The sequence below is a fragment of the Phascolarctos cinereus genome, unplaced genomic scaffold, assembly GCF_003287225.1.
Source record: "Phascolarctos cinereus isolate Bilbo 61053 unplaced genomic scaffold, phaCin_HiC Scaffold_726;HRSCAF=1367, whole genome shotgun sequence".
Taxonomy (NCBI): domain Eukaryota; kingdom Metazoa; phylum Chordata; class Mammalia; order Diprotodontia; family Phascolarctidae; genus Phascolarctos; species Phascolarctos cinereus.
The window spans coordinates 124434616-124460867 of NW_027556098.1; the positions used below are offsets into that span (position 1 = coordinate 124434616).

At 36.1% G+C, this 26252-nt stretch overlaps 1 protein-coding gene across 5 annotated transcripts in view; it reads right to left on the minus strand.

Annotated features, from left to right (window-relative positions):
* Window positions 1-1060: 1060 nt before the first annotated feature.
* MSL2 (MSL complex subunit 2) overlaps window positions 1061-26252 on the minus strand; it is a 69308-nt gene continuing 44116 nt past the window's right edge. For all 5 annotated transcript variants that reach the window (XM_078146773.1, XM_020986097.2, XM_078146772.1 and 2 more), the window contains exon 2: window positions 1061-4430. In XM_078146773.1, coding sequence (XP_078002899.1) covers window positions 2839-4350 — 1512 coding nt within the window. In that variant the 5' untranslated portion in view covers window positions 4351-4430 and the 3' untranslated portion in view covers window positions 1061-2838. The remainder of the gene's footprint in view (window positions 4431-26252) is intronic.

The window sequence follows — 26252 nt, forward strand, 5'->3', positions numbered from 1 at the left end:
CTTTTTTTAAGGAAACTTCCTTTTAAGGAAACTTCCTTTTAAGGAAACTTTTTTACTACACAAAATTTCTTACCTCTTTTAAATTTATTACTCCTACTAGCAAATCTACATAGGAATTTAAACTTAGGCTATCCAGCAAGATAAATTTTTAAGCTACAAAAGTTCTACCTCCAAGCATAAAAATAAAGGTTTGAGTTAATATTCCTCACAGGGTATCAAAAAGAGAGTAAGATGTAACACTGTAAATAACTGTGGCAGATAAAAGCAACTTAATTCTTCTGATGGTTTCAGATCTTCTGAGACAACTCGGACCTCTTCAGCAGTTTATCTTCCTTTTAAGCCACTAGTCATCACTCTTAAATATTTACAGGATGTAGAAAAGCAACAAAATATAACCATAAAAAAAGGAACAAGATGTAATCAAATTGTTATTCCTAAAATTATATATTAGAAAACATTGAGTGCATACCATCCCAAAGCCCTCAACATTCTACAACATAGAATTAGAAAACTAACATTTATTGATAGACTTAGGGCATAATACATATTTCAAAAAACGTGGCAGTGAGAATACCAGCATAAAAAAGGGAAATCTGTGTTAAAAACAACCTGAAATCATCATTTTCAACATTACACAACAATCAGAGGTCTCACATACTCATGGTTTCCACATTTTCTAAATTGCCACCATCCCATGCAGCAATAAACAGGAAACTAAGGTAATCACATTAAATTTGGGAAACAATCAGGTAACTCTGAATTTAGAGTCATAACATCAGCTGCATTAAGAATACCTAGGGGCCTTGCAAAAATATCCCAATTAGTCCATTTCTAGCATTTTCTTTGCAATAATCATTTCTGGAATAAATAACTAATTTACATTTTAAGTTATAATCATAAACTCATGGAAGTAGTTTCTACGATATGGCAATTTTTGGTCAACACAAAATTATTACAAATCCTGACCAAATACATTTTTTCATATGACATTGCTAACACATGACTTAAATAAAATCTTGAGAAACTAGGGGTAGCAAATAAAGACAAGACCACTAAGAAGCATTTTCCACCATTTACTCTTGTTATCAAAAATAGTTCGACTCTTCTTGCAAAACAAAAACAAAATAGTACATACTGGACACATACATCACATTTTTCTTCCTATGGCTTTAGCCCCCCACCCCCACCCCACCGAAAAAAGACGAAAAAAAAAACCCAACAACAAACAACAACAACAACAAAAACAACTCTACCTGACCACATTCACAGAAAATGACACCAGGGTACACTACAAAACAGAAGGAGGTGTCATCTGCTCTGTGTCCAAAGGTTTTCCCTCGTTTCTTGGACTAGGTGAGTAACCATCATTGTACATGCTGTGTGCCAAATCAAAACATATCTTCAATGTTATGTCAGATCTCACTTGAGATGGTGGACGTTGAAATTGGAAAGTTTCTAGCAGTATTTTTCTTAACACATGCTGTCAAAACAGCGACTCTCCTTTTAAATCAGTAGGGCATTTCTTTACAATCTAGTCAGTCCTAGTTTTTGTTTGTGCTGTGCTCTTTGAAAAGCAACTGACTAGATTTCCCTTCAACAGAATGTTTGACTCATCTGTCTCCCCAGTAGAAAAGGGAAGAGGTGGATTTAAACTGAAACATTTTTTGTGCTTTACATGCAAAAGAGCATTCTAAAGAAGATTCCCCTATTTTCAAACCTACCTAAAAAATACACAGGCTTCGTACAAAGGTGTTTTAAGTTTCTATAAAGAAGCCTTCATAACCAAATAGCACCTTTTTAACCAAGAGCCATATTCAAAATTATGTATGTTGCAAGAAACTTGTTACAAAAACCAAAAATGAAGAAGTGGCCTATGGCAGTAATATAATGCATAATAAATCTGGACAAGTTGTAGGGCATTATTCCAAAATTATTTTAAACAAATCCCAATTTCTAAAGGAACTACCTATTGGTTCATATATTTATTTTGTCACCTAGTATAGTCTAAATTCAAATGCCTTCAGAATAAAATGGCTCTTCTCCACTTCCTTATGTAGCCAATTAGAACACTGCTCAAAGTGAAGGAAGAACTTTATAGATTTTTTAAAACCAGAAATTAATCAGACTTAACTAATACAGGGGGCTCAACTTAGAAGAGCTTATAGAATTAACAGCTTAACGTTTGAAGTCTAGCTGACAATTTCAGTTCTTTCACTTAGATTTCTTAAGCATTTCTAATGAGGGGCAAATTTTCTCTTTCATAATACTGATTTATGAACTGCTACTTATACCACGTAGCCAATTTTCATGATCAGAAATGGTATGTCAGCACAAAGGTTGGGCTGGATACATCGGCTTTTCAACAGGAGAAATCCCTGGCTTTCTGGAAGCAACACAACCTCCCTCCCTCTCCCCCCCCACCAAAAAAAACCAAGCTAATGGCTACTTTTCCACATAAAATTAGCACAATCTTGATGGACTGACTAGATACCACTTCCTTACATTTAATCAGAAACTTTGATTACGCACAAAGCATGACCAGAAACAATGAGGTTAATGTTATTTTCCTTGCCAAAGATCATTTTGTATAAATCAGTTGCATCAGCATTTGTTCTCAAACTATGAGGTTCTGTAAGAACTAAGGACATATAGTTGTAGGGTTACTCCTCCATTATCTGCAAACTATTTCCCCGACACTAACACATATAACTTAGCAATGAAACACTTGATACAAGTGATCTATATGCAGGAGCTCCGGCAAGTTAAACCAACAGAACCATAGCTGCCTTAAAACTGTAGCTATTGCCCTAACAGAGTAGGGTGAAAAGACAGACTGACTTAACAGTCATATCTCATGTCTATAGCTTCATCCAAACTTTTATCATCATGTGTACTGGCAGCTAAAAACGTAGTTACTGGTGACCCTGTTACATTAATTACACTGGTGCTTGTGCTGGCATTGCGCACTGCAATGCTGGTCACATTAATGCCCAAAGTAAGCCTGGTCTGCTCCAAGGCCTTTTCTGGCACTGCAAATGCCTCCAGCTTCTTCTCACCATTGGCCATATATGAGTTTTGGCAGCCACGACATATACAGTCTAAGCAGGCTTTGCGGTTAGAGTAGCAAGGGCAGCGTTGGCCTCGGCAGGTAAGAACACTTGGATTTTGAGTAGCACGCCCACACTTACACCCTTTCTTCTCTTGTGGCTTTTTGTACACAGTCTTGGTAGGACTTCCTGGCATAACATTATTGCTAGGAATCTTTTCCTTTGTTGCTTTATCTTTTGTTTTCAGAAGACCTGGTTTGGCTTTAGGGTGAGATTTTTTGGGTCCATGTTCCAAATTCTTTTTCATGCTTTTATTAGATAAAAGTACAGTTTTGCTGATTTTGGGAGTAGTGCCTCCATTAGGAACAGTGGCTATAGGCTGAATAGAGATTTTGCTTTCTCGTTTCACTGTTACAGGAGCTGATGCCCCCAGTGTTGGGCCCCGGATGATGCTAGAAATAGGAAGTGGCTGAACTTTCTCACTATCACTTTCTGACCTTGATCGTTTTCTATTCAACTTAGCGACCTTAGGTGTTGCTGCTGTACATGATATCCCATGAGGTGACGGATTGGTGGACATGAAAACATGGCTTAGAGGTTGGGAAGAGAGCTGCATAAAAGGTCCATTAGATACACCAGCTTCCAAGTTAGGCTGCAAATTAGAACAAACCACCTCTGTGTTTGAAACAGTTTCTAAGCTCCGGAGTACTTCCTCCACACTAAGCAATAAAGAGTCACCAGGTTTTATATCTTCACTGAAACTGCAGATATTGATGCCTGGACACAAGTCAGTAGAAACTGAGTCACAGACAGGTGGCAAGCTATTAGATATATCTTCAGTTTTTATGTCAACTCCAGTGTTACATACATCAATTGTATTTGAATGTTCAGGTGAAGGAATATTTATACCAAACTTATCTATTGAAAGCCCATTACAAGTGGGCAATCCATTGATAACAGAACTGCTGATATCAATATTGAGTGTGCTTTCAGGTACTGGGGATAAACTAGCTTGAGGGTCATTAGTAGGTTCTGATGTTGAAGGTAAAGGGGAATGTGTCAAACACAAAGCAAAGGATGAATCTGAGGGTTTTTCCATCTCCTCACAAAGCAAAGATCCATCTTTGAGCAATGCCAAAACATCAGCAGAACAATCAACTGCTTCAATTATATCCCGTGCCAATGTAGTTTGTGTTATATATTCACATAGTTTTTTGTAGCAGTTTACTAAGATGCTTAATTGTTTATTCTCCTCAAACTGTTCGTAGTCCTTGCACCAGCTACATGACGGCTTCATCATCATTTTCTTGCCTTTACAAGTTTTGCAAACATAGTGTTGACATGTCGAGTTGGTGGGAGCAATAGGATCTTGCAGCAAATTTCCTAAAAGAAAAAATGGAAGGAGGAAGACTTTAGTATAACAAAATCTAAATTTGCACGGGCTAGACATGAGCTGGAATTAAGGTGAGTTTCCATTTATCTTATTACTTAAAAACCAGGTTACAGTTAGAAAAAGAAACTTCCTAGGACACCAGAACAATACTCAACAATTGGGAAATGTCTTATATCAAAAGAAAATAAAGGAAAAAACTCACTATCTATACTACTGCCAACTTCCCCATGCCTTCATTTGAAAACCAGCATCTTTCTTGCTTATGTGACTAAAATCTTTCTATCTGTACTATGACCCATCTTTTTGCTTCTTCTATATCAAAGGACTATTGAGGTAAAAGGTGAAAGACATTTTACAAGTTGGAAGTAGATGAAATGGTTGAATAAATGTAACTTTAAGGGCTCTACTGTGAATTCTCTCTACAAAGAAAAGGTGCAAAATTAAATTCTCTCTGTCCCTAGCATCACTGGTAGCAGCAGCATGAAGGGGGATGACATCAAGACAGCACACATTTAAGTGTTTTCTGAAATGAATGAAGAGGCAACTTAAGATTATCCTAAACTCTTTCACATTAGAGACTTAATCCACAAAAGGGGGTCAGGACAAACTTTGCTTAAGTATGTAATGAGGATTTTTGTTGTTTTTCCAACAGAAAGAACTCTTAATATTCTGAGAATTGTCATTACCGTTGAAATATGTAGAAAACCTAACAAGGAGACTACTCTTTAAAGACAACATTCATTTGGATGTATAAATCCTGGTGTCTTTGCTTTAAAAAATTATTTTCTGGGGCAGCTAGGTGGCACAGTGCATAGAGCACCGGCCCTGGATTCAGGAGGACCTGAGTTCAAATGTGGCCTCAGACACATAACACTTACTAGCTGTGTGACCCTGGGCAAGTCACTTAACCCCATTGCCTAAAACAACAAAAACCAAAAAAAAAATTTCTTCACCTTTTCAGGGTAAAAATTTAAGAAGGCATGGAGTGTCTACCTCCTCCAGCATTTTCATACTATGGTTCTATAATATGATTTGACATGGTATGAATGACGAGAATGAACTATAGACTGATACTGACATGAAGAGAATTAACAATGTATTCAAACATAAAACCATATTCTATTAATACAATCAAGAAATGCATATAATATACAAACCAAAGCTATAAACACAAATTTATGGATTTTTTTTTATTATTTACCATTCTGGATGAGTTGTGCTTCAAAGGAGGAAGAGAAAAGCTAAGAACAAAAGAGGGAAAGATGGTCTACTTTAAAAGACAGAAGTTAATTAATTTTATGCCAATGTCTGTCCATCTTAGAATGAAAAACCAAGGACTACAGTCTCAATTTTATTCACCTAAATGATGACAAAAAACTAAAGAGTTAAAAGTAGTACTATTAAAGGGAACTGAGGTCTAATTTTTCAAAGGCTGTAGGCAAGAACCAACTATAATTATGACTGATATATAAAGTATAATAACTTGCCAAACTTGCAAGTTACAAGATGTAATGACCCATACATATACCCTAATTATAGGAACCTGTCTTGAGATACCTGCCTTTTAATTCCCACTTGGAACAGTTAGTCCTTGGGTACAGAAGAGGCAAAAAGATGGGTCACAGTACAGTTAGAAAGAATTTAGTCACCTAAGAAAGACCCTGGTTTTCAAATAAAGGTAGGGGGAAGTTGGCAGCAGTATATCATAGTGGACATTTCTCCTCCAACTGGATGGCACATCATGGGGTCAGGACAAAAGAGATCCAGTGCATGTATGCCCCAGGCTAACACGTATTCTCACTGTATCTTTTGTTCTGTTTCCTTCCCATCAACAAATTACAACCAGGTAATTTTAACTGACTAGTGCAGTAACTCCTTTAGGTTGAATATAATGAATAAGTCAGGCAAGTGATCAAGGGCCTAGGAGTAAGTCATACTTGTTTAACAAGAATCCAGTATCCCAAAAGTGGTTTCTGCAGCATACAAAAGTTACAAAAAGTCAGAAATGGCTCTAAAATAATTACACATAACAGTTATGTAAATAATATTTAATAGAGCTAAAAAAAAAAAGATCTTGCTAGGTGGCACAGTAAATAGAGCACCAACCCTGGATTCAGGAGGACCTGAATCCAAATCCAGCCTCAGACACATAACACTTACTAGCTGTGTGATCCTGGGCAAGTCACTTAACTCCATTACCTAGCCAAATAAATAAATAATAATAAAAAAAGATGATCTTGGAAAGAGCAGAATATAGCAAATTTTCATATATATGTATATATTACACACACACACACACACATTATGTATGCACGATATATATGTATTGCAAGGATATATATGTGTGTGTATACATGTTTCAATCTCCACCACTGTACATTTAATGCCAATTTTCTGCTTAGAAACCTTCCCTATCTCCCCACTGTCTTAACAAATAACCCTACCTAATGCCAGCCTGAGTCTGGTATTCAAGGCTGTCAACCTGATTTCAATATACCTTTATAGCTTTAACTCATATTTTCTCCTTCATATATTCTAGGCTCCAGCTAAACATGCTTTCCTGACTGTCCCTGTGCTCAAACCACTCCCTACACCTTAAATGGTCATCCTCTACCATCTCTCCTCCCTCTCATTCCTAATTATGTATGTTGCTATCTCCCTTATCTTTCACAGATCAATGGCCCCCTCTTCCATGCAGTGTTCTCTGATAAATTACTGAAGTGTCCATTCTCATTAATGACTCCTAAATTTAGCCATCTAATTCTGCCCTTAAAAATTTAATCCTGTTCCTCAAACTACTGATAAACACCTCCACTTAAATACAGCACCAAAATATAAGCTCATTTTTTCCCAAGCTTATCTGTCAATACTACAATTACTTCTAGCCAGTTTCCCTTCCTCATATCTTGCATCCATCAGCAGACTAATCATTAAATTGTTTCATTGCATCACTCAACATCTCTAATCTAAAACTAACTAGTGACTTTTGGGACTGTGACTTTTCTAAAGTCACTTTATAATATAAAGTCACCATAATCTTTCCCTATCATTGTATTTATTACTCTCAGATACAAATGCTTTTCTTAGTAAGGACAATCACTTTACATTTTCCCTGTAATCTTCACACCATCAAAATCATCTCCATAATTTTCTTTTTATTGAAAAACACATAACTCCTATGAAAGTACTGGTAATTCCATGACCACTTTACAAGACACCCAGTGTATGTATTTAGGGGTAGGGAGGGTAGGAGATGGGCAAAGATCAGCCATTTAACACTCACGGAGTGCCAGTGCAACAGTACACTCTTTCTCCATGGAGTAAGGGCTCTGCAGGACAACTTAAGGTAACCTTTTCTTTGGGAGCCTGTTCTCAAAAAAGGAACCACTTTCCACCTTATTTCTGGGTAAATGGAAATGGGATTAGGAAAACAAAATTCTAGTCGGAATTAAAAATGTGTCTTTAACTCTGCCCCCCTCCCCCCATCTCCCTTTCTTTTACCATTTTCCCAGCTCTTAGCGTTACCATTTCTCTGTATCCAATTTCAGGCAACTAGGTGGCACAATAGATAGCGTGCTGGTCCTGGAGTCAGAAAAACCCAAGTCTAAATCTGGCCCGAGACATTTACTACTTGTATGTGATACTGGGCAAGTCACTTATCCCTGTCTGCCTCTGTTCTTCATCAGTAAAATGAGCTGGAAAAAGAAATGGCAAACCACTCCAGTATCTTTAACAAGAAAACCCCAAATGTGAGGTCACAAAGAGTCGGACACAACTGAACAACAAGTTCTAACTACACCATCCTATCCACATCTCCGCACCCAGGAAGTTGCCAATGCATCAAAATTACTTTTTCAGTGTTACGGTTTTTTTTTTTAATTTTTTGCTAGGTAATAGAGTTAAATGACTTGCCCAAGGTCACACAGCTAGTGAGTGTTATGTGTCTGAGGTTGGATTTGAACTCAGGTCCTCCTAACAATAGGGCTGGTGCTCTATCCACTGTACCACCTAGCTGCCCTGACCTTTTTATTGTTAATGATAACCATACTACTTCACACTAAAAGTGGGATTGATAGCTACAACTCACTCTCCCAGGCACATTTGTTTAAAAGATTACTTCCAATAGGCAGAACAAAATTTTCACTTCATTAGCAAACAATATATGACAGAGTGAGAGAGAGAGAGAGAGAGAGAGAGAGAGAGAGTGTGTGTGTGTGTGTGTGTGTATGAAATTGCTTCTTGACTTAAGTTCTTCAACTATACTATGAAGTTCTTGAAAACAGGGATATCTAATGTTTTTTAATTCCACAGGCAGCCAAATATGTAATTAATCATCGACAGAAACGCCTCATGGTATAGGAGGAAAACACTGGACTGGTTATCAGAAGACAGAAGTCTTGTTTTGCCGCTTTTTTCACTAGGTCACCTTGGACAAGTCACCTAATATGCCTCCAAACCTCAGCCCACTTTTTTCATTTATACAACAGGAATTTGTGCACTACTTACTGACTCTAGTGTGGTAGGAATCAAGTAAAATACTGTCCATAAGGTGTTTTATTACCATAAAGTGTTATTTTAAAATTATTACAAAGAATACAACATAAATTTCACAATTCTAAGTATTAAGATCTTAGTTTTACACTTTGTTTTGGATGAATTTCGTGCCCAAAAATCTTTTACATATCGCATTTATAATAAAAAGAATACCAACAGTTATATATTTTCCTCAACTACTTTAAATTATGGTGCTTAACTCATTCCAAGACTTTTAAAAATAGAATGTTGACCCAGTTAAGAATAAACCCTGGAAGTGCAAAAATCCCTAAGAGTTACTTGTTTAAATATTTTATTTCAGAATTGTATGTACCTGCAAAAAAAATCAGAATTAATCTAAATGTTTAACAATAGGAATGTGGTTAAATAACTTGTGCTATCATAATAGAGTACTAAAATGTAATTAAAACAGACAAGTATGAGAAATACAAGGAAATCTGGAAAGGTATTTATTATGTAATACAAAGCAAAAAAAAGGAGAACCAGAAGAAATATACATTTTCTATAATCATGTAAACAGAAAAGGAAAGAATGATAGCAATAATGTTGCCCAAAAAAAGAGGCTCACTGAAGAATTATTTTAAATGCACAGAAGAAAAACGGGAGGAAATTTTAAAAGGAACACAAGCCGGACAGATAACGAAAGTAAAACGCTGAACTTACATATATATAAATATATACTTTAGAATAAACTGTGTGTATCAGAAATTTGTGGTTTCACATATAACCTTCTATTCTACTTTTCATACAGAAGGATTCTTTTTTGACGTCTTGTTAATTTCAAATTTTTAAAAGGAAAAAATTGAAGTTGTATTGAAATGACAAGTTCCAAGTAATTTAGTTATTTTTATGTTGATTTCTTTAATACTAACAAATTGCAGCAGGATTCTGAAAGAATCAAAAAATTCTGGTTATGTACTTTCAAAATATGCTGCCTGAAGATGGAATTATGGTTGACAGATTTGTTGCGCAAACCTGAACAGGCTCAGTAAAGGTATAAAATCCTGCTACTTGGGTAGCAGCTTAGCACATCCACAGAATTAGCTTACAACATCAGTTCCTGGTTCTAAGAAATGTTTTTAGATGCTTTAATACTAATTACAGCAAAAGCCTTAATCATTTAAATTATGAGTTTTCTTCATTGCTAGTTTTAAAATTTGGTCATCTGTTGAATAATATTCATTTAATTCAGGGGGAAAGGGGAATGAGAATGGACAAATCTTGATGTGGAACTAGAGGGAAATAACTGAAAAATTATTATATTTGATGTAGTTAGTTACTAACAAGTTCAGTTTATACTACTGTTACTGAATGTTTAATTTTTAATAAGACATTTCATTAAAAAAGGGGAAAAAAAAACAAAAGAATCGGCTTATCACAAGCAAGTGAAAATTGAGAAGAGGTAATGGAAAGCCCTCCTAAAGACGACTCATGGCTTCTATATAATGCACAGACCTGAAGCTTCCCTAGTCCCTTTCTTCTGTGCCTCACTATCATAGCTAATACAGAGAAAGATATATGCCAAAGAAGAGATGGAAGAAATCTGTGAACGAAAATAGTGGAGCCTGGGGCATCTAGGTGGCGCAGTGGATAGAGTACCAGCCCTGAAGTCGGAAGGACCTGAGTTCAAATCCGACCTCAGACCAAACACTTGACACACTAGCTGTGTAACCCTGGGCAAATCACTTAACCCCAACTGCCTAAAAAGAAAAAAAAAATAGTGGAGCCAGAGCGAGATGAGAATAAAAAGACAAACAGAACCTCCAAGTACTTTCATGGTAAAGTAAGAAGGGAATATTAAGTTTAAAGTAATAATTTTGAGAATCAGAAGATAAGAAAGAATATTCAAGTATGTTTTGTGATTACTGGGGCAAGATAGGGGGGGAAATGGTATAAAATGAAAAAAAATTTACAGGAAAGGGAAAAGATTATAAAAGTAAAGCAAAATAAAGTCAAAACACATAAAAACAGAGCAGAATCATTCAAACCAAATATAAAGAAATTCTAAAGTTAGACAAAATTTATACCAATCAGTAGGACATCAGGACTTCAAAAGACTACACTGGACCCAAATAAAAAGGTCTTTGCTGTCAAAATTCCATCTTTCACCTATAGGTGTATGGTTTTTTACACATTATTAAACTTCCCTCATCATCTATTTTTACATTCCTAATCTCCAAAATGAAAGTTTTATTATTTAAAACACACCCACTTCAACCTAAGGAAAAACCTAATTGTCATTTTCAAATGCACAATGTGTATATGATTGATAATTTGCCCACTGACTAATTTCCATAAACTTCCTTGAATTGTTCTATTATCTCAGTTTTCTCTATAGTGAATATAAAACCTTCCTCTAACAGATACTGATTGCTATTTACATGTACTATTTCTACACTGATCCTAACAGAAGATCTGCATTTTTCATACACACTTTCACCCAAGTTCTCATTCTCTATTTTCTGGTTCCATATCCCTCCATTCAGATACTGAGGGTACCAATTTATCCCATTTGAACTCATTCTCAAACAAAACACAAGTGATCTCAGTAATGCTGATATCAGATCTCTAATCTTGGGTAGTTAGTCAATATGCCACTTAATCTTTGACAATGTTTTTCATTTCATAAATACACTGTATATTGACTTAAGTTTAGGTGAGAGAGAAAAAAAAACCTTTAAAATCCAGAAAGCTAGTCTTAAAAAGTAAGGCAATCTATGAGCATTTTTTAATGTCTTAGTTGCAAAAGAGATTAAAAACTTCTTAGGGTGATCACATCAGCTATTTTTTCCTTTCTTTTTCTAGACTTTAACCTAATTTACTTAAATCATTACCCATCATTAAATGAAATTACTTCACAAGGTTTAGCAAGGGGACAACAACTCCCAAGTACACTCGATGACTAATTTTCTTTGGTACACATATACATATGAGCTGTTACTGCTGTGCCAAACCCTGTCCCTTCTCTACTGCCTAGAATTACCACCAAAAGCTGATTGGAAGGGGCAACTAGGTGGCGCAATGGATAGAGTACCAGCCCTGAAGTCAGGAGCACCTCAGTTCAAATCCAGCCTCAGACCAAACACTTCACACACTAGCTGTGTAACCCTGGGCAAGTCATAACTTAACCCCACTGCCTAAACCAACAACAACAACAAAAAAAGCTTGTTGGAAGCTAACACATAAGGAGCTCAATCTCCTATATCAGTCCCTCTGTCCCCCATCAACTGGCAATAACTTAGCATCAGCCTCAATCTTCCCAAACACATATATCACAATGAGAGTAAGGCCAGTATCTTAGCAAACTCTTTTAAAGAGGATATTAGAAGTTCTTCCTGTATACTTCTTGCTACACATTCCTTTACAGGGAACAAAATAAGGGAAGGGATTAAGCATTTACACACTGCCTACTATGTATCCAAACACTGTGCTAAGCACTTTTTATTTAAAGTCCTATTTGATCCTTACAACAATCCTGCTAGGTAGGTAGTATTATCCCCATTTTACAGTTGAGGAAACTGAGGCAAACAGAGGTTAAATGACTTGCCCACGGTCAGAAAGTAAATGTCTGAAGCCAGACTTGAACTCATAACCCCTCCTGACTGGCCTATCCACTGTGCCACCAATATTTCCAATGTAAAAGGAAGGAAAATTTTTAATCATCTAGGTCTTCATGGACCAGAAACCTTCATTAATTAAGATTTCTGTTCTCATACTAAAGAGTCCAGAGTTACACAGCAGAGTAGAAGTCATCTACATCTGGTCCACCTCTACTAATAATTTTACCTGCCTCCAACAATTACTCAAAACTTAACTGTAAGGCTGCCCCTATGTTAAAAGGGCTAATATGCAAGTAACTGAAAAGCACATTTACATTTAGCTTTTCCTATAGGCCCTAAGCATCATCTGAACTAGGAAAAGAGAGGCCCCTCATCTTCACAGCTTACACTTCACAGCAACTGATATACAGTGTCACTGGAAAGTCAATCCAAATATGCCCTGGGAAATAAAGGGGAAAGTATTGTCTGCTACAGTTTGGTGAATGGCTGTTTTGTATTGGACAATAAATTCTAGAATTCTTCCTTTCTTTCATCCCATTAGAATGTAAACCAATGGTGACACAGGATTGTCATACTTGTCATTCTTCCTACTTGTACCCCCAGAGCCTAGTACAAAGTTTGGCAAATAGCAGGTGCCTTACTAAGGACTGTGAGCCTCTCGAAAGCAAGAATTCTGCTTTGCCTTTCTTTGCAGCCCAGGCACTTAGCTCAGTGTCTGGCACAGAGTAGGTGCTTAATAAATACTTGTTGATTGCTTCGATAGATAGATAGATAGATAGACAGACAGACAGACAGACAGACAGATAGATAGATAGATAGATAGATGTTCAATGCTTTTAAATTTAACCCTCTGTCCTAGGAGGGTAAAAAAAAGGATATTCATCTTTCTTAAAGGAGCCCCCCCCATCGGCTATAATAGTTGATGCTTTAAAACATAAAGAGTGTTCAGTCGTGTTTAGAAAAAAACACCTGTCTTATCTCTTTGGCAAAATGGCAAAGGAAAGTAGAGGTGATCATATTCATATAAATATAGCCCTTCTCCCCTTAAAAAAAAGTACTAAGATTTATAACTCGCTCTAGTTACTTTGTCCGAAAAAAACAATTTGAATTTTTGAATAGAGAAAAAAAATAGAAACTTTTTTCAATTCTGAATTTGAATAGAGGAGAGTATTAGGGCCTACCTACAGTAGGGATCCAATATCAGGTGACTAAAACTATGGAAGAATAAGGTCTGTGCTTCTTCAGATTATTAGGCAATCTAGCTCCCTGCTTGTCTTCTTAATCATGATGAAATTATTTTACCTCCTTCCTACACACTGCAATCAAATTATTCTTCGCAAAACAACTTTGTGTATGTCACTCTCTTGCTCAAAAGCTTTTAATAACTACTTCAAACTCTTTAGCTTGACACAAAGTCCTTAACAATCTGACCAAAGCAATCCAGGAATATTAGGGGTAGGGGGAAAGAGTACGTACAGATTTTCCCATAAATTTTCCCCACAAAAATAACAGAAAAATTAGAAAAATATTTTCAATATTCCCCATTTTTTCCTAAAATACATGCAAGAGAATACAGAAGATGCTCACTGACCGAGGAATGGCTAAAGAAAATAAATGTAATGAATGTTACTGTACCTAAGAAACAAAGAATCTGAAGAATTCAGAGAAGTATAGGAAGACAGAAATACATGCTGACGGATCTATAAGAACCAGCAGGAAAACAATACTCAGTGATGTCAATGATGGAAAAAAATTTAGAAAGCTAAACTGAATACTGTGTAAATATAATAAACAAGCTTGGCCTAAGACAACAACAGAAAAAGAGCATATCAGGGGAGCTAGGTGGCGCAGTGGATACAGCACTAGCCTTGAAGTCAGGAGGACCCGAGTTCAAATGTGACCTCAGACCAAACACTTGACACTTACTAGCTGTGTGACCCTGGGCAAGTCACTTAACCCCAACTGTCTAAAAAAAAAGTTAAGGAGCAGCTACATGGAGCAGTGGATAGAGCACTGGCCTTGGATTCATGAGGACCTGAGTTCAAATCTCGCCTCAGACACATAACACTTACTAGCTGTGTGACCCTGGGCAAGTCACCTAACCCCACTGTCTAGCCAAAAAAAAAAAAAGTACACATCCTTCCATTGATGAAAGGTAAGAAACTACAAGCATGGAACATCTAATTATCTTGCAAGGCTGAGAGTGAGCATAATCTGAAAGGTGGGGAAAAAAAAGAACCTTTCATGAAAAGGAGTACTTCCAAGCATTTCTGATGAAAAAACCAGAGCTGAGTAAGAATTCTGAAATACAAACACAAGAGTCAAAAAGAAATCTAGAAAGGTAAATTTATTTGAGCAATTTAAAAGGCTTTAAGATGAGATATTTCTAACATTCTAGTGAGGGGAGAAAAAAAGTATCTCTTCAGAATCTTAAAGTCTTCAAAGGTCACTGAAGAAGGATTAAATAAAGGAAAACAGGATTTGTGGGTATGTTGGTTCTGTTCTGAGGTTTTAAGAGTGGAGATGGTAAGGTAAAAGGATGAATACACTAGTGCAGAAAGGAAGAAAGAAGAGTGTAGAACTTGCTATTTATCATAATTGAGGTACAAGAGTACACAAACTCAGAAGAAGTAGGGGAAGCCAGAATCAGATGAACCTCACTCTCATAAAATGGGAGAAAATAAAGTTAAATAAACACTGAAGAAGGGGGAGGACTAAGAAAATAATACCAGAAAGAGACTAGGCTGTCAAGAAAAAAAAAAATTTCCAGATCCTGAAGAGGAGGGGGGAGTAATAAGGATAGGGGTGGGACTGAAATCTAAAGGGAAATGACCAGACAATTGTGGTATACAGAAACAGAATGTTACTGCAGCATAAGAAATGCCAAAAGAAGTGATTTCAGGGAATCCTAGCTAATATGAACTGACACAGTTCATATTATTATATTATTATTATATTATAAATATATAATCATATTATAAAGTAAGCAGAACCAGAAGGATTTTACAAGCCCAGTAAGGCAGTAATGTTGTAAAAGAAAAACAATTTTTCAAAGAACTTAATTATTTGTAAAGCAAGTTATCCATCTCCTAACAGAAAGGTGATGGGCTCAAGGTACAGAAACACATTTTTGGATTGTGGTCACTGGGTGGGTTCATTTTGGCTCCTATTTTGTTTCAAGGGTAGTTTCTTCTCACCCTCTCCATTTTTAACAAGGTGTGGATGGAGGTGTGGGTAGTAATAGAGATACACCTCCCCCCCCAGCAAAAAAGAGACCCACTGAAACATTTTCTATACTTTTCAAGAAAAAAAGGTAATTCAAATGAAAAGACAAATATGGAATTATGAACTTTTTAAAAAACCAACAGTGTGAAACAGAAATTCAGTTTCATATACTCTTTTTATGTTCTTCTGTGTAGGTGCAGATACTTCTTTTTGATGTTAAAGTTCAGAATAAAATGAAACGAACAAATAAATAAATGAAAAAATAAGCCTAAGATAAGCATCCAACTGTGGTCAATAAGTTCTAGTCATCAGGTCCTGACAGACTACATCAACAAGGTATTAAAATAATTTACAAATCTGACTACTGATTTCTGATGTCCATGGTTTCCAAAAAATCCCATGAAACAGGAAAGGTACAAAAAGAAGAGGTGCCCATAGTGGATTTTAGCACTGGATCCTGAGTCAAAGCACCTGGGTTCAGAAAAATTATGGAATCTCAGAGTAAGAAAGGACCTCAGAAAGTGTTTAGTCTGACCCAGACTGATACAGAATTTTCTACATTTCTCAAGGAGCGGTTATTGGACTTTAAAGCCTCTTTTTCTTTTGAAAACCTATTACTGGTAAAGAAGCACACCACTTTAGGCTACATGTAAGATACTCTCATATTCTCTGACATCAAACCTAAATCTACCTTTCTTGAATGTCCATCCACTGATCCTGATTCTGTCCTCTGAGGCAAAATAATCCCTCTTCCCTGAGAGGGCTCAGTTATTTGCTGATAACCATCGTGTCTCCCCACATTCCTTTTCCATTCCTCTTCTCCACCAAGCTATAGTCATCCAGTGGCCTTCCAGATGGCCCTCAATTTAATAAGGTCCTTCCTAAAATAAAATACCCAGAGCTGAATATAATATTCCATATGTGATATGACCAGAAAAGGCAAAATAGAGGACACTTCCCTTGTTTTCACGGGGGTTTTTTTGAGTCACCTAATTCTTCCATGATGTTGCTGTTTCACGGCAGTCTTACTACATACCTCTATCTATGGAGGAGCTTGATATAGTGTTTAAATTACAATATAAATACTAAGTTTTTCTTTCTCCGATCCCTGGCCTAACAAAATGGTGAGACCAATTACTGATCTCTCTGTATGACAGTAATTGAAGAGGAAAAAACATATAAGTTACAAATAAATTTAAACCAGGGCTTACTAATTATAGCTCTTTTCTCAGAATATTTTTAAACACAAAGTAAAACATGTAGCACTACAAAGGAAACTAATTACACTAAAAAGGTTATCAAAATATTTTCAAAAACAAGTTCACAAACCTCAGGTTAAAACCCCCTTATTGATAAATTAAATACACCCTACCAATTTTTCATAGAATGAAAAAAAGCACATAAAACATGTCCTGCATAATTTTAAAAATTTACCTTTCATGTACATTAAATAAACAACACAGTCCAAATGACTCTAGCTCTATTAGAATTCATTTTGTATTACTATTACATTAGTAACAACAAAGTTTGCCCTATTAAAAAGCACAAACACTACAAGAATCTATATTACAAAAAACTCAAATAACTTACAGAGAAATATGAGAATGAGAACCATCAATTTACTAAAAATGATGCACACTTTCACAAAGTTTAAATGACTAAGACCATCATACCCATCTGCCTCATAGGCATTCTTCGAGTGTCTTTGACTAAGAGAACGTAAAAGAATTTTGTTGTTGTTTAATCATGATCAACTCTTCATGACCCCATTTGGGGTTTTCTTGGCAAAGATATTGGAGCAGTTTGCCATTTCCTTCTCCAGCTCTTTTTATGGATGAAGAAACTGAGGCAAACAGGGTTAGAGTCACACAGCTAGTAAGTATCTTAGGTCACATTTGAACTCAGAAAGACAAGTCTTCTTGACTCCAGGTCTGGATCCTATCCACTGCACCACCTAGCTACCTATCAAAGAATAATACCATCGCACTTGACACTTACTAGCTAGCTGTGTGACCCTGGGCAAGTCACTTAACCCCAATTGCCTCACTTAAAAAAAAAAGTAGCATCAAAACATAACACTCAGGACAGCTAGGTGGCACAGTGGACAGAGTACCAGCCCTGGAATAAGGAGGACTGAGTTCAAATCCGACCTCAAGACAAATAACACTAGCTGTGTGACCCTGAGCGCATCACTTAAACTAGCAAAACACAAAAAAAGCAAACAAACGTCACACTCACTAGCTGTGTGACTGTGGGCAAGTCACTGAACCCCAATTGCCTCATCAAAAAAGAAAAAAGCAGCAGCATCAAGTTGCATACTCACACTAAAAAAAAAAATACAGAATTTGTACAAAACATAAAATCTACTTAAGGTTGTCTTTAAGTAACAGCAACACAATCATAAAGACTCTTGTCACACAAATCATGAGATTCAAAAGTAATTATACTTTCCAATTTTACTAAAAACAAAATAATATCTCCACAAAAAATTTATGCTAAAGATCTTGAAATAACAAAAAGCATAAAAGGAATGCTATAATTGAAGATACCTTGAGTTAAACTACAGAACTTCCTGAAGACTATAAAACTTATGTTTTTCAGTATGATAATCACAAAGCCCCCTTTTTGTCAGACATTCCTTTGCAAATGATCTAGATTAAAACCCTCTGTTTCTAATAATTTTAGCATATCATCTACAGTACAGAAATATAAGATTTTATTAAGAAAAAGGAAGAATTATATCAGCAAAATTCAGCTACTGATCTCCTACGAATTAAATGCAGATAGAAGCATTTCCAATAAGATAGAGGTGAAACAAGGATGTCCATTATCACCACTGTTGTTCAATATCATACTGGAAAAGTGAGCTTTAGCAATAAGAGAAGAAAAAGAAAATGAAGGTATTAGAATCGGCAAAGAAGAAAACAGAGCTATCACTCTTTGCAGATGACATGATGATATACTTAGAGAATCCTATAGAATCAAGTAAAAAACTACCTGAAATAATAAATAACTTTAGCAAAGCTGCAGGCTATAAAATAAACCCGCAGAAGTCACCAGCATTTTCTATGTATTACCAACAAAGGCCCAACAGCAAGAGATAGAAAGAGAAATTCCATTTAAAGTTACCGTAGACATTATAAAATATTTAGGAGTCTACCTACTGCCAAAACAAATCCAGGAACCATATAAACACAACTACAAAAACAGTTTTCACACGAATAAAGTGAGGCCTAAATAACTGTAAAAACATCAGTTGCTCAAGGGTAGGCTGAGCTAATATAATAAAAATGACAATTCTACCTAAGCTAATTTACTTATTCAGTGCCATACCAATCAAACTTCCAAAAAATTATTTTATAGAGTTAGAAAAAAATAACAAGATTCATGTGGAATAACAAAAGGTCTAGAACGTGAAGGGAACTAATGAAAAGAAATGCAGAGGAACGTGGCCTAGCCATTCCTGATCTTAAATGGTATTATAAAGCATCAATCATCAAAACTGCTTGGTAGTGACTAAGAAATAGAGTGGAGTTGTGAAATGATCCAACCATTCTGGAGAGCAATTTGGAACTATGCCCAAAGGGCTATAAAAATGTGCATACCCTGTGACCCAGCAATAGCACTTCTAGGGCTGTATCCCAAAGAGATTATACAAATGGGGAAAGGACCCACAAGTACAAAAATACTTACAGCAGCTCTTTTTGTCGTGGCAAAGAATTGCAAATTGAGGGGATTATATCAGATTGTGCGCTGCCTTAGGGAGGAAGAGAGCGGGAGAAAAATTTAAAACTCAAAAGCTTATGGAAGTGACTGTTGATAAATCAATTAATAAAAAAAAAATTAAAGGCAGAAATGCCATTTGCCCCAGGAAAGGAAGAATTTAGTGGCTTCTTTGCTTGTGGGATTCTAATTAATGACTTTTATTCTAAAAGTAAGTGGTGAATAAAGTACCTGTCCTAAATGGGTTGAAAGTGGGACACCTACCTATTTCTTAAAAACAAACATAAGTGGTAACACTGCTATTACATTTCAATGGATTACAGTACAAAGTTGGGAGACGCTGGAAAGATACTTTAAAATGCTGCAGAACTACTCAAGGCGTTTGATGCAGGAAGTCAATATTAGCTTTTGGCAAACATGATGCCAAAGCCTTTAGACAACATACCCTCAAATTCCTTACCTGATTCAGATTCCTCAACCTTCTGCTGCATATAAAAGAAACATTAAGTTTTTGAAAATACCTACTTCTAAATATACAGATGTGCAAAGCAATGTATCTAAACAAGATGTCAGTTTTCATAAATCCATAATCATGCTAAAACTAAAGAAGCAGAAACTGTGGATGGTAATAGATGAAAAAATTACAATTTATGTACATATTCAATGAAGTTTTCTCCTCCACAGTTCACATCGCTAAAAATAAATTTTCTACATTTAACACTGTGGTAAGCACTAAGTGCAGAAAGCATAATAATTCTATGTGAACGTCTTAAAATTAAATAGTTTCAATTTTCACAAAAATTAAACCTATTTGAAAAGACATTATAGGACAAAAAGAGAAAAAGAAAAAAACCTAGAATCTAAGGTGTCTTCAGAACATCTCTTAGACATTGGGGAATGACTGAACAAATTTTTGTATATGAATGTAATGGAGTATTAAAGTACTTGAAGAAAAGATTAGGAATCACGGATAGTATAAACTGACACAGAATAAAATGGGCAGAACCACAAGAACAAGTTATAAAAGGACAACACGGTAAAGAAAAACAACTTTCAAAGACCAAAGAGCTTTGAACAATGCAATGACCAACCATGTCTCCAAAGAAGCTAAAGCATGTTACCCACCTCCTAACAGGGAAGTGATTGACCGTTAAGACGCAATAAGACATATATTTTTGAACTTTAAAATTAAAAAAATTTTACATTGCTAAAAATAAATATACCTTACCAATATTATTCCCACTATTCTTTATCTTAGCTTTTCTTCTTCTCCTTCTGTTTATTTATTTATTTTTAGTTTTAAATAATCACTTCCATATGCGTTCGAGTTTTAAATTTTTCTCCCCCTCCTTTCTTACCTCCCTCCCCAAGATGGTGTGCAGTCTGATATAAGTTCTACATACACATTCCTATATGTACATATACTATATGTATATATAGCCTATTAAACTTTTTCACATTAGTCATGTTTAAAAAAAGAATTAGAATCAATAGAAGGAACCACAAGAATGAGGAAACAAAACAAAACAGAAGGCAAAAAAAAAAAAGAGCCAATAGTATGCTTCAATCTTCATTCAAACTCCATAGTTCTTTCTCTGGATGTGGACAGCATTTATTTCCACTATTCTAAGTGAACCCTCTGCTACAGCCCAGTTGGTCTACCCACAGATGAGTGAATGAAATATCTTCCACTATACCATCTATATTTGCATACTTTCAATGAGTTAGTACCACTTCTGCCAAGCCTAGCTTCAGTCCACCTCTTATGTGAGGTATACCTCAACCTCACGAGTCTTTCAAGTAACATGTTCTGAATGCTAACCACTGATTTGAAATTTAGCATGAGTTACTGTGAATTGTTACTTATCATTTTATATCACAACAGACAGTAAGCTTCTTGAAGCTAAAGGACACATATCAAGCTGCTCAGCTTCCCAACAGTTCTAGCAGAGAACTTTGTATAAAGGTATTCAATATCTGCTGCTATTCACTGCTGCTCAATTGGGTGACAACTTCACTAAGGCTTCATCTAAACGAGACGTGGTTCTTGGCCTTTAAAATGAAAATGTTAATAAAGTACACAGCTTTGATTTTTACAGCTGGGGGCAGAGGAAATAGAGTGGCAGTCCTGGAGTCAGGAAGGTATCAGTTTAAGTCAGTACTTAAGAGACTTACAGTGTGACCCTGGGCACTAGTTGTGTGACTTTCGGCAAATCACTTGTCTTTGCTTCAGCTTCAGGTAAAATAGAGATAACCACAACACCTACCAGGCCAGGCTGGTTGTGAGGATAAAAAGAGATAATTGCAAACTACTTAGCAAGCATAGTACCTTGCATATAGTAGGTGTAAATAAATGCTTATTGTCCTTCCCTTCCCCCTACCAAAAGGAAAAAAAAAAGGAACTACCAGGGGTTAACCTCACTCTTCTTAGCTCACAAAAATCACAAATTATACTCACCTCAAGTTGACACCCATTAAGAAGTCCTGAAACCACCACTGGTCTTGTACGTAACCAGCTAGCTAAAAACTGATATGCACTGCCTGCAAAAGGTTCAATGCCAACAAATACCCCGATAAAAAAGTGCTGTACACAGCTTTGATAAATTTTTTTCTGCTTGAAGGGACCCTAGTAAACAGAGATTAGGTATTAGAGTTCAACTCCTCATTTGCAAATGAGGAAACTAATCCAAAGGTGTTATGGGACTTACTCCAAACCACAGTTAGTAGCAGAGCCAAAAGTAGAACCCAGATGACTAATAATTATTAATAATGATTATAATAAGCATTTTATATAGCACTTTTACACTTTGCAAAGCCCTTTATAAATGTCATTTTATCTTTACAACACTATGACATAAGTGCTATTACTATCCCCATTTGTAAAGTGGGGAAATTGATGCTGTGAGAATTTAAATGGCTTGCCCAAACTCACCCAACTAGAAAAGTTTGAAGCCAAATTTGAATAGGTCTTTCTCAATCCAACTTCAGCACTTATCCACTGTGACATCTAGTTGCCACTATACCACCTAGCTCTTTGCATATGACATTTGTCCTTTACTCTAGGTTCCTAGGTCAGATCCTGACTTCACAATAACTTCTGACTTCTAGAATCATAGCTGTAGAGTAGAAGGAGAATTTAAGATGTCACCTCATCCACACACTTCATTTTATAAATAAGGAAACATGAGTCCCAGAAAGGTTAAAGGACTTACCTAAGGTCACTCAAGTATTAAAAGGAAAACTTTGAACTATACCTTCTTTTTCTGCCCACTTCCAAAGAAGCAGCTATACTTTGTTTCCACTTAGCAATAATAAAGGGGGGGGAGAGAATATGTCTATACTGCCTACTATGTGCTAAGCACCGGCTAAGTGCTTTTACATTAATAAGACCTCATTTGTTCCTCACAACCCTGAGAGGTAGGTAAAATCCTCATTTTACAACTGAGCCAGGGATTAAATGACTTGGTCACAGGTCAGGTAAGTACTTCAGGCTGGATTTTAATTCAGGTCTTCCTTATTCCAGGCCCAGGACTCTGATCATTAGGCCACTAATTGCCTCTTTGCACACTAAGGGGAAAGGGAAGAGAAGGGCGGGGAAAATTAACTCACACAGCTGGGGGCTCAAGTAGAAGACTACTACGGGAGAGGAGAAGGAGGATGAAAGGATAGAGGAAAGCAGGCAACATTCAAACTTTTCATCAGGCCTGGAAGAACATGCAAACACAACACAGGGAATATGAGAGAAAAGAGAAAGAGGAAAAGAAAAAGAATATGGAGGAATAAGAGGATAAATTAAGAGAGGGATTAACTCTCACCAAATCAAATTCAACGTGGAGGGTGGATCTCAAAGACAAGTTCAAAAGGTAAGAATTATTAAAAAATTGTGATTGAGCTCTGGACAGAGAAGAAGGGCAAGAGGTCAAAAGCAGACTTCATCAAACCTAGAGCACTGATGCTAAAACACACTCCTCTCTCACCATCCTCTTCTTCCTGAGAAGAAAGCAGGAAAACACTAAACAAAGAAATGAACAACCATACTCAAGAGGTTCATGAAGAAATATACTACCCACCTCCCAAAAGAGAAGTAATGAACTCAGAGTGCAGACTGAGAAATAATTTTCTGAGTGACATAGGAAAGGATTTGTTTTGTTTCACTATGTGTATTTGTTACAAGGTTTTTTTTTTAAACTGGAGGAAAGAGGTGGGAAAACAGGGAGAAAAGATGAATCTATGTAACTGAAAAAAATAAAATTACGTTTTTAAAAAAGAGTGTAGGTTGATTAGCTAAAATAAGAAAACAGTTAACTGGGGGAAAATGTTTACATCATGTTTCTCTGATACAGATCGAATTTCTAAGGTCACTTCTACGAACTGACCCAAAATTTATATTATGATCTCAAAAGATCACTTTCTTATTCCACAAAGAATCAAAAAATACAAATTGGCAATATTCAAATGAAGAAATCCAAGCTACCAATAGTCATATGAAAAAATGCTACAGTTAGAGAAATACATATTAAAGCAACTGTGTAGTTCCATCTTATACCCCTCAGTTCAGCAAAGCTGACTGACAAGGAAAACGATATTTTTTGGAAGGGCTGCACAAAAACAGGCAAATTAATGCAGACTGGTAACTTGGTCCTACTGGAAAGCAATTTGAAGCTATGCCCCAAGGGGCAGCTAGGTGGTGCAGTGTATAGAGCACCAACCCTGGAGTCAAGAGGACCTCAGTTCAAATTCCTCTAACACTTGACACTAGCTGTGTGACCCTGGGCAAGTCACTTAACTCCACTGCCTGGTCACAAAAAGGAAAGAAAAAAAGAAAATATGCCCCAAATTACTAAACTGAGCATATCACCTGACAGATACAACTCTAGGCCTACACTCCAAAAAGGTCAAAGAAAGAGGAAAAGGATCCTAAAATACAAAAATACGAATAACTGCTCTTTTTTGTTGTGGTGGTTGTTGTTGTGCTAGGCAATGGGGTTAAGTGACTTGCCCAGCGTCACACAGCTATTAAGTGTTATTGTATCTAAGGCCACATTTGAACTCAGGTCCTCCTAAATCCAGAGCTGGTACTCTATTCACTGCGCCACCTAGCTGTCCCCTATAACTGCTCTTTTTATAAAAGTAAAGAAATTAAATAAAGAGGTGTCCATCGATCTGAGAATGGCTGAATACATCATATGAATGTAATTGAAACATCATAATACCATTAGAAATGACAAAAGAGATGGCTTCAAGAAACCTGAGAAGACTTATGTAAACTGATGCAAAATGAAGTGAGCAGAAATAGGATATTAATTTATACAATAACAACACTGCAAATAAAAACATCTATGAAAATCTTAAGAACTCTGATTAACCATATTCCAGAGTACGGATGATTAAGTATAATACCACCCCCTAAAAAGCAATGTAATGGCCTCAAGATACAAAATACATTTTAACAGCCACTGAGGGAATTTGTTTTGCCTGACGACTGTGTACATTTTTTAAAAGGATTTTGTTTTTCCTTTTTTCCTACTAATGAGAGAGATGGGGCAAAGTTGGGGGGAAAATATTTGTTAATCTAAAACATTATTTTAATAAAAATTAAATTTTAAAAAGGTGACCACTAAGAAAATATATAGATTCATTATTAAGAAGTCATGCCAAAATAAGCCCTTGTCCTTTGAGGTTAGATTGGGAAGTCAGAATCCCATGGATACTGAATAACTTGATTTATACAAGGTATTTACTCAAATTTCTCATATCAATGTAAGCAAAATAGAAAAAAGAGAATTGAATGATACAGCAACTAAATGATAATACCCTAGAAGTACTGATTAATGAAAAGATTTCAACTCCGAGAGTTTTGAATGGTATTATCACAGGGCTTCCTGTTAACTATTTAAATACCATCCTAAAAATTTTTTTTAAAATAAATTTCAGGTTTCTCGTAGCACAGAAGGGCTTTGTCCTTTTCAATAGAGGACATATGCTCATCAAATTTGCAGATGAAGCTTAGAGAGCTAGTATAATAGAATCAAAATTCATCATTGTAAATATATTCAAACACTTTACAATCTGTCTGCTGCCCCAATCCTTCCCTCTAGTGAAATTATTCTCCAAAGATTTTTATATCCTAGTCACCAAATCAAATGGCCTTTTTAACCCTCAGTCCTGGACATGTCTGGCAGAACTCTTGTTTCTGATATTTTCTCCTTTGGTTGCCGATTTTATGATATTGGCCTAGTTCTTTTCTCACCTTACCATTCTATCTCCTGTATTGGCTTCTCATATTTTTCCTGACTCCTTATGTGGGTAAGTCTCCCAAGATTTCCTCTGGCCTTATGCCTGTTTTCATCTCTCTATATCCTCCCCTACTGCCTATTACCTCTGCCTAGACTTCCAGATCTATGATTTAAATTCTGAACTTACTTAAAATCTAAAAGTTAGAAGATATTTTGAAGGTTTTCCAAAAGTTCCACAACTCCGTCTACAAAACATCTTTCCAAATAATACATGCATCTTTCCAAATTCAAAACATCCAAGGTAGATAGAGACTAGCTTTCCCATAAAAATTATTTACTTTATGAAATCACTATTTCCCTCTAGGGAATCACTATTCACCCTTTCTCACATATTCTTAACCCTATTTCTGATTCTTCACTCTCTTTCACCTTTCATATCATGTTTAATTGCTTTTCATCTTCAAACTATCTTTTATACCTGTGCCCTCCGTTGCATTCCCGTTGTCACCACTCT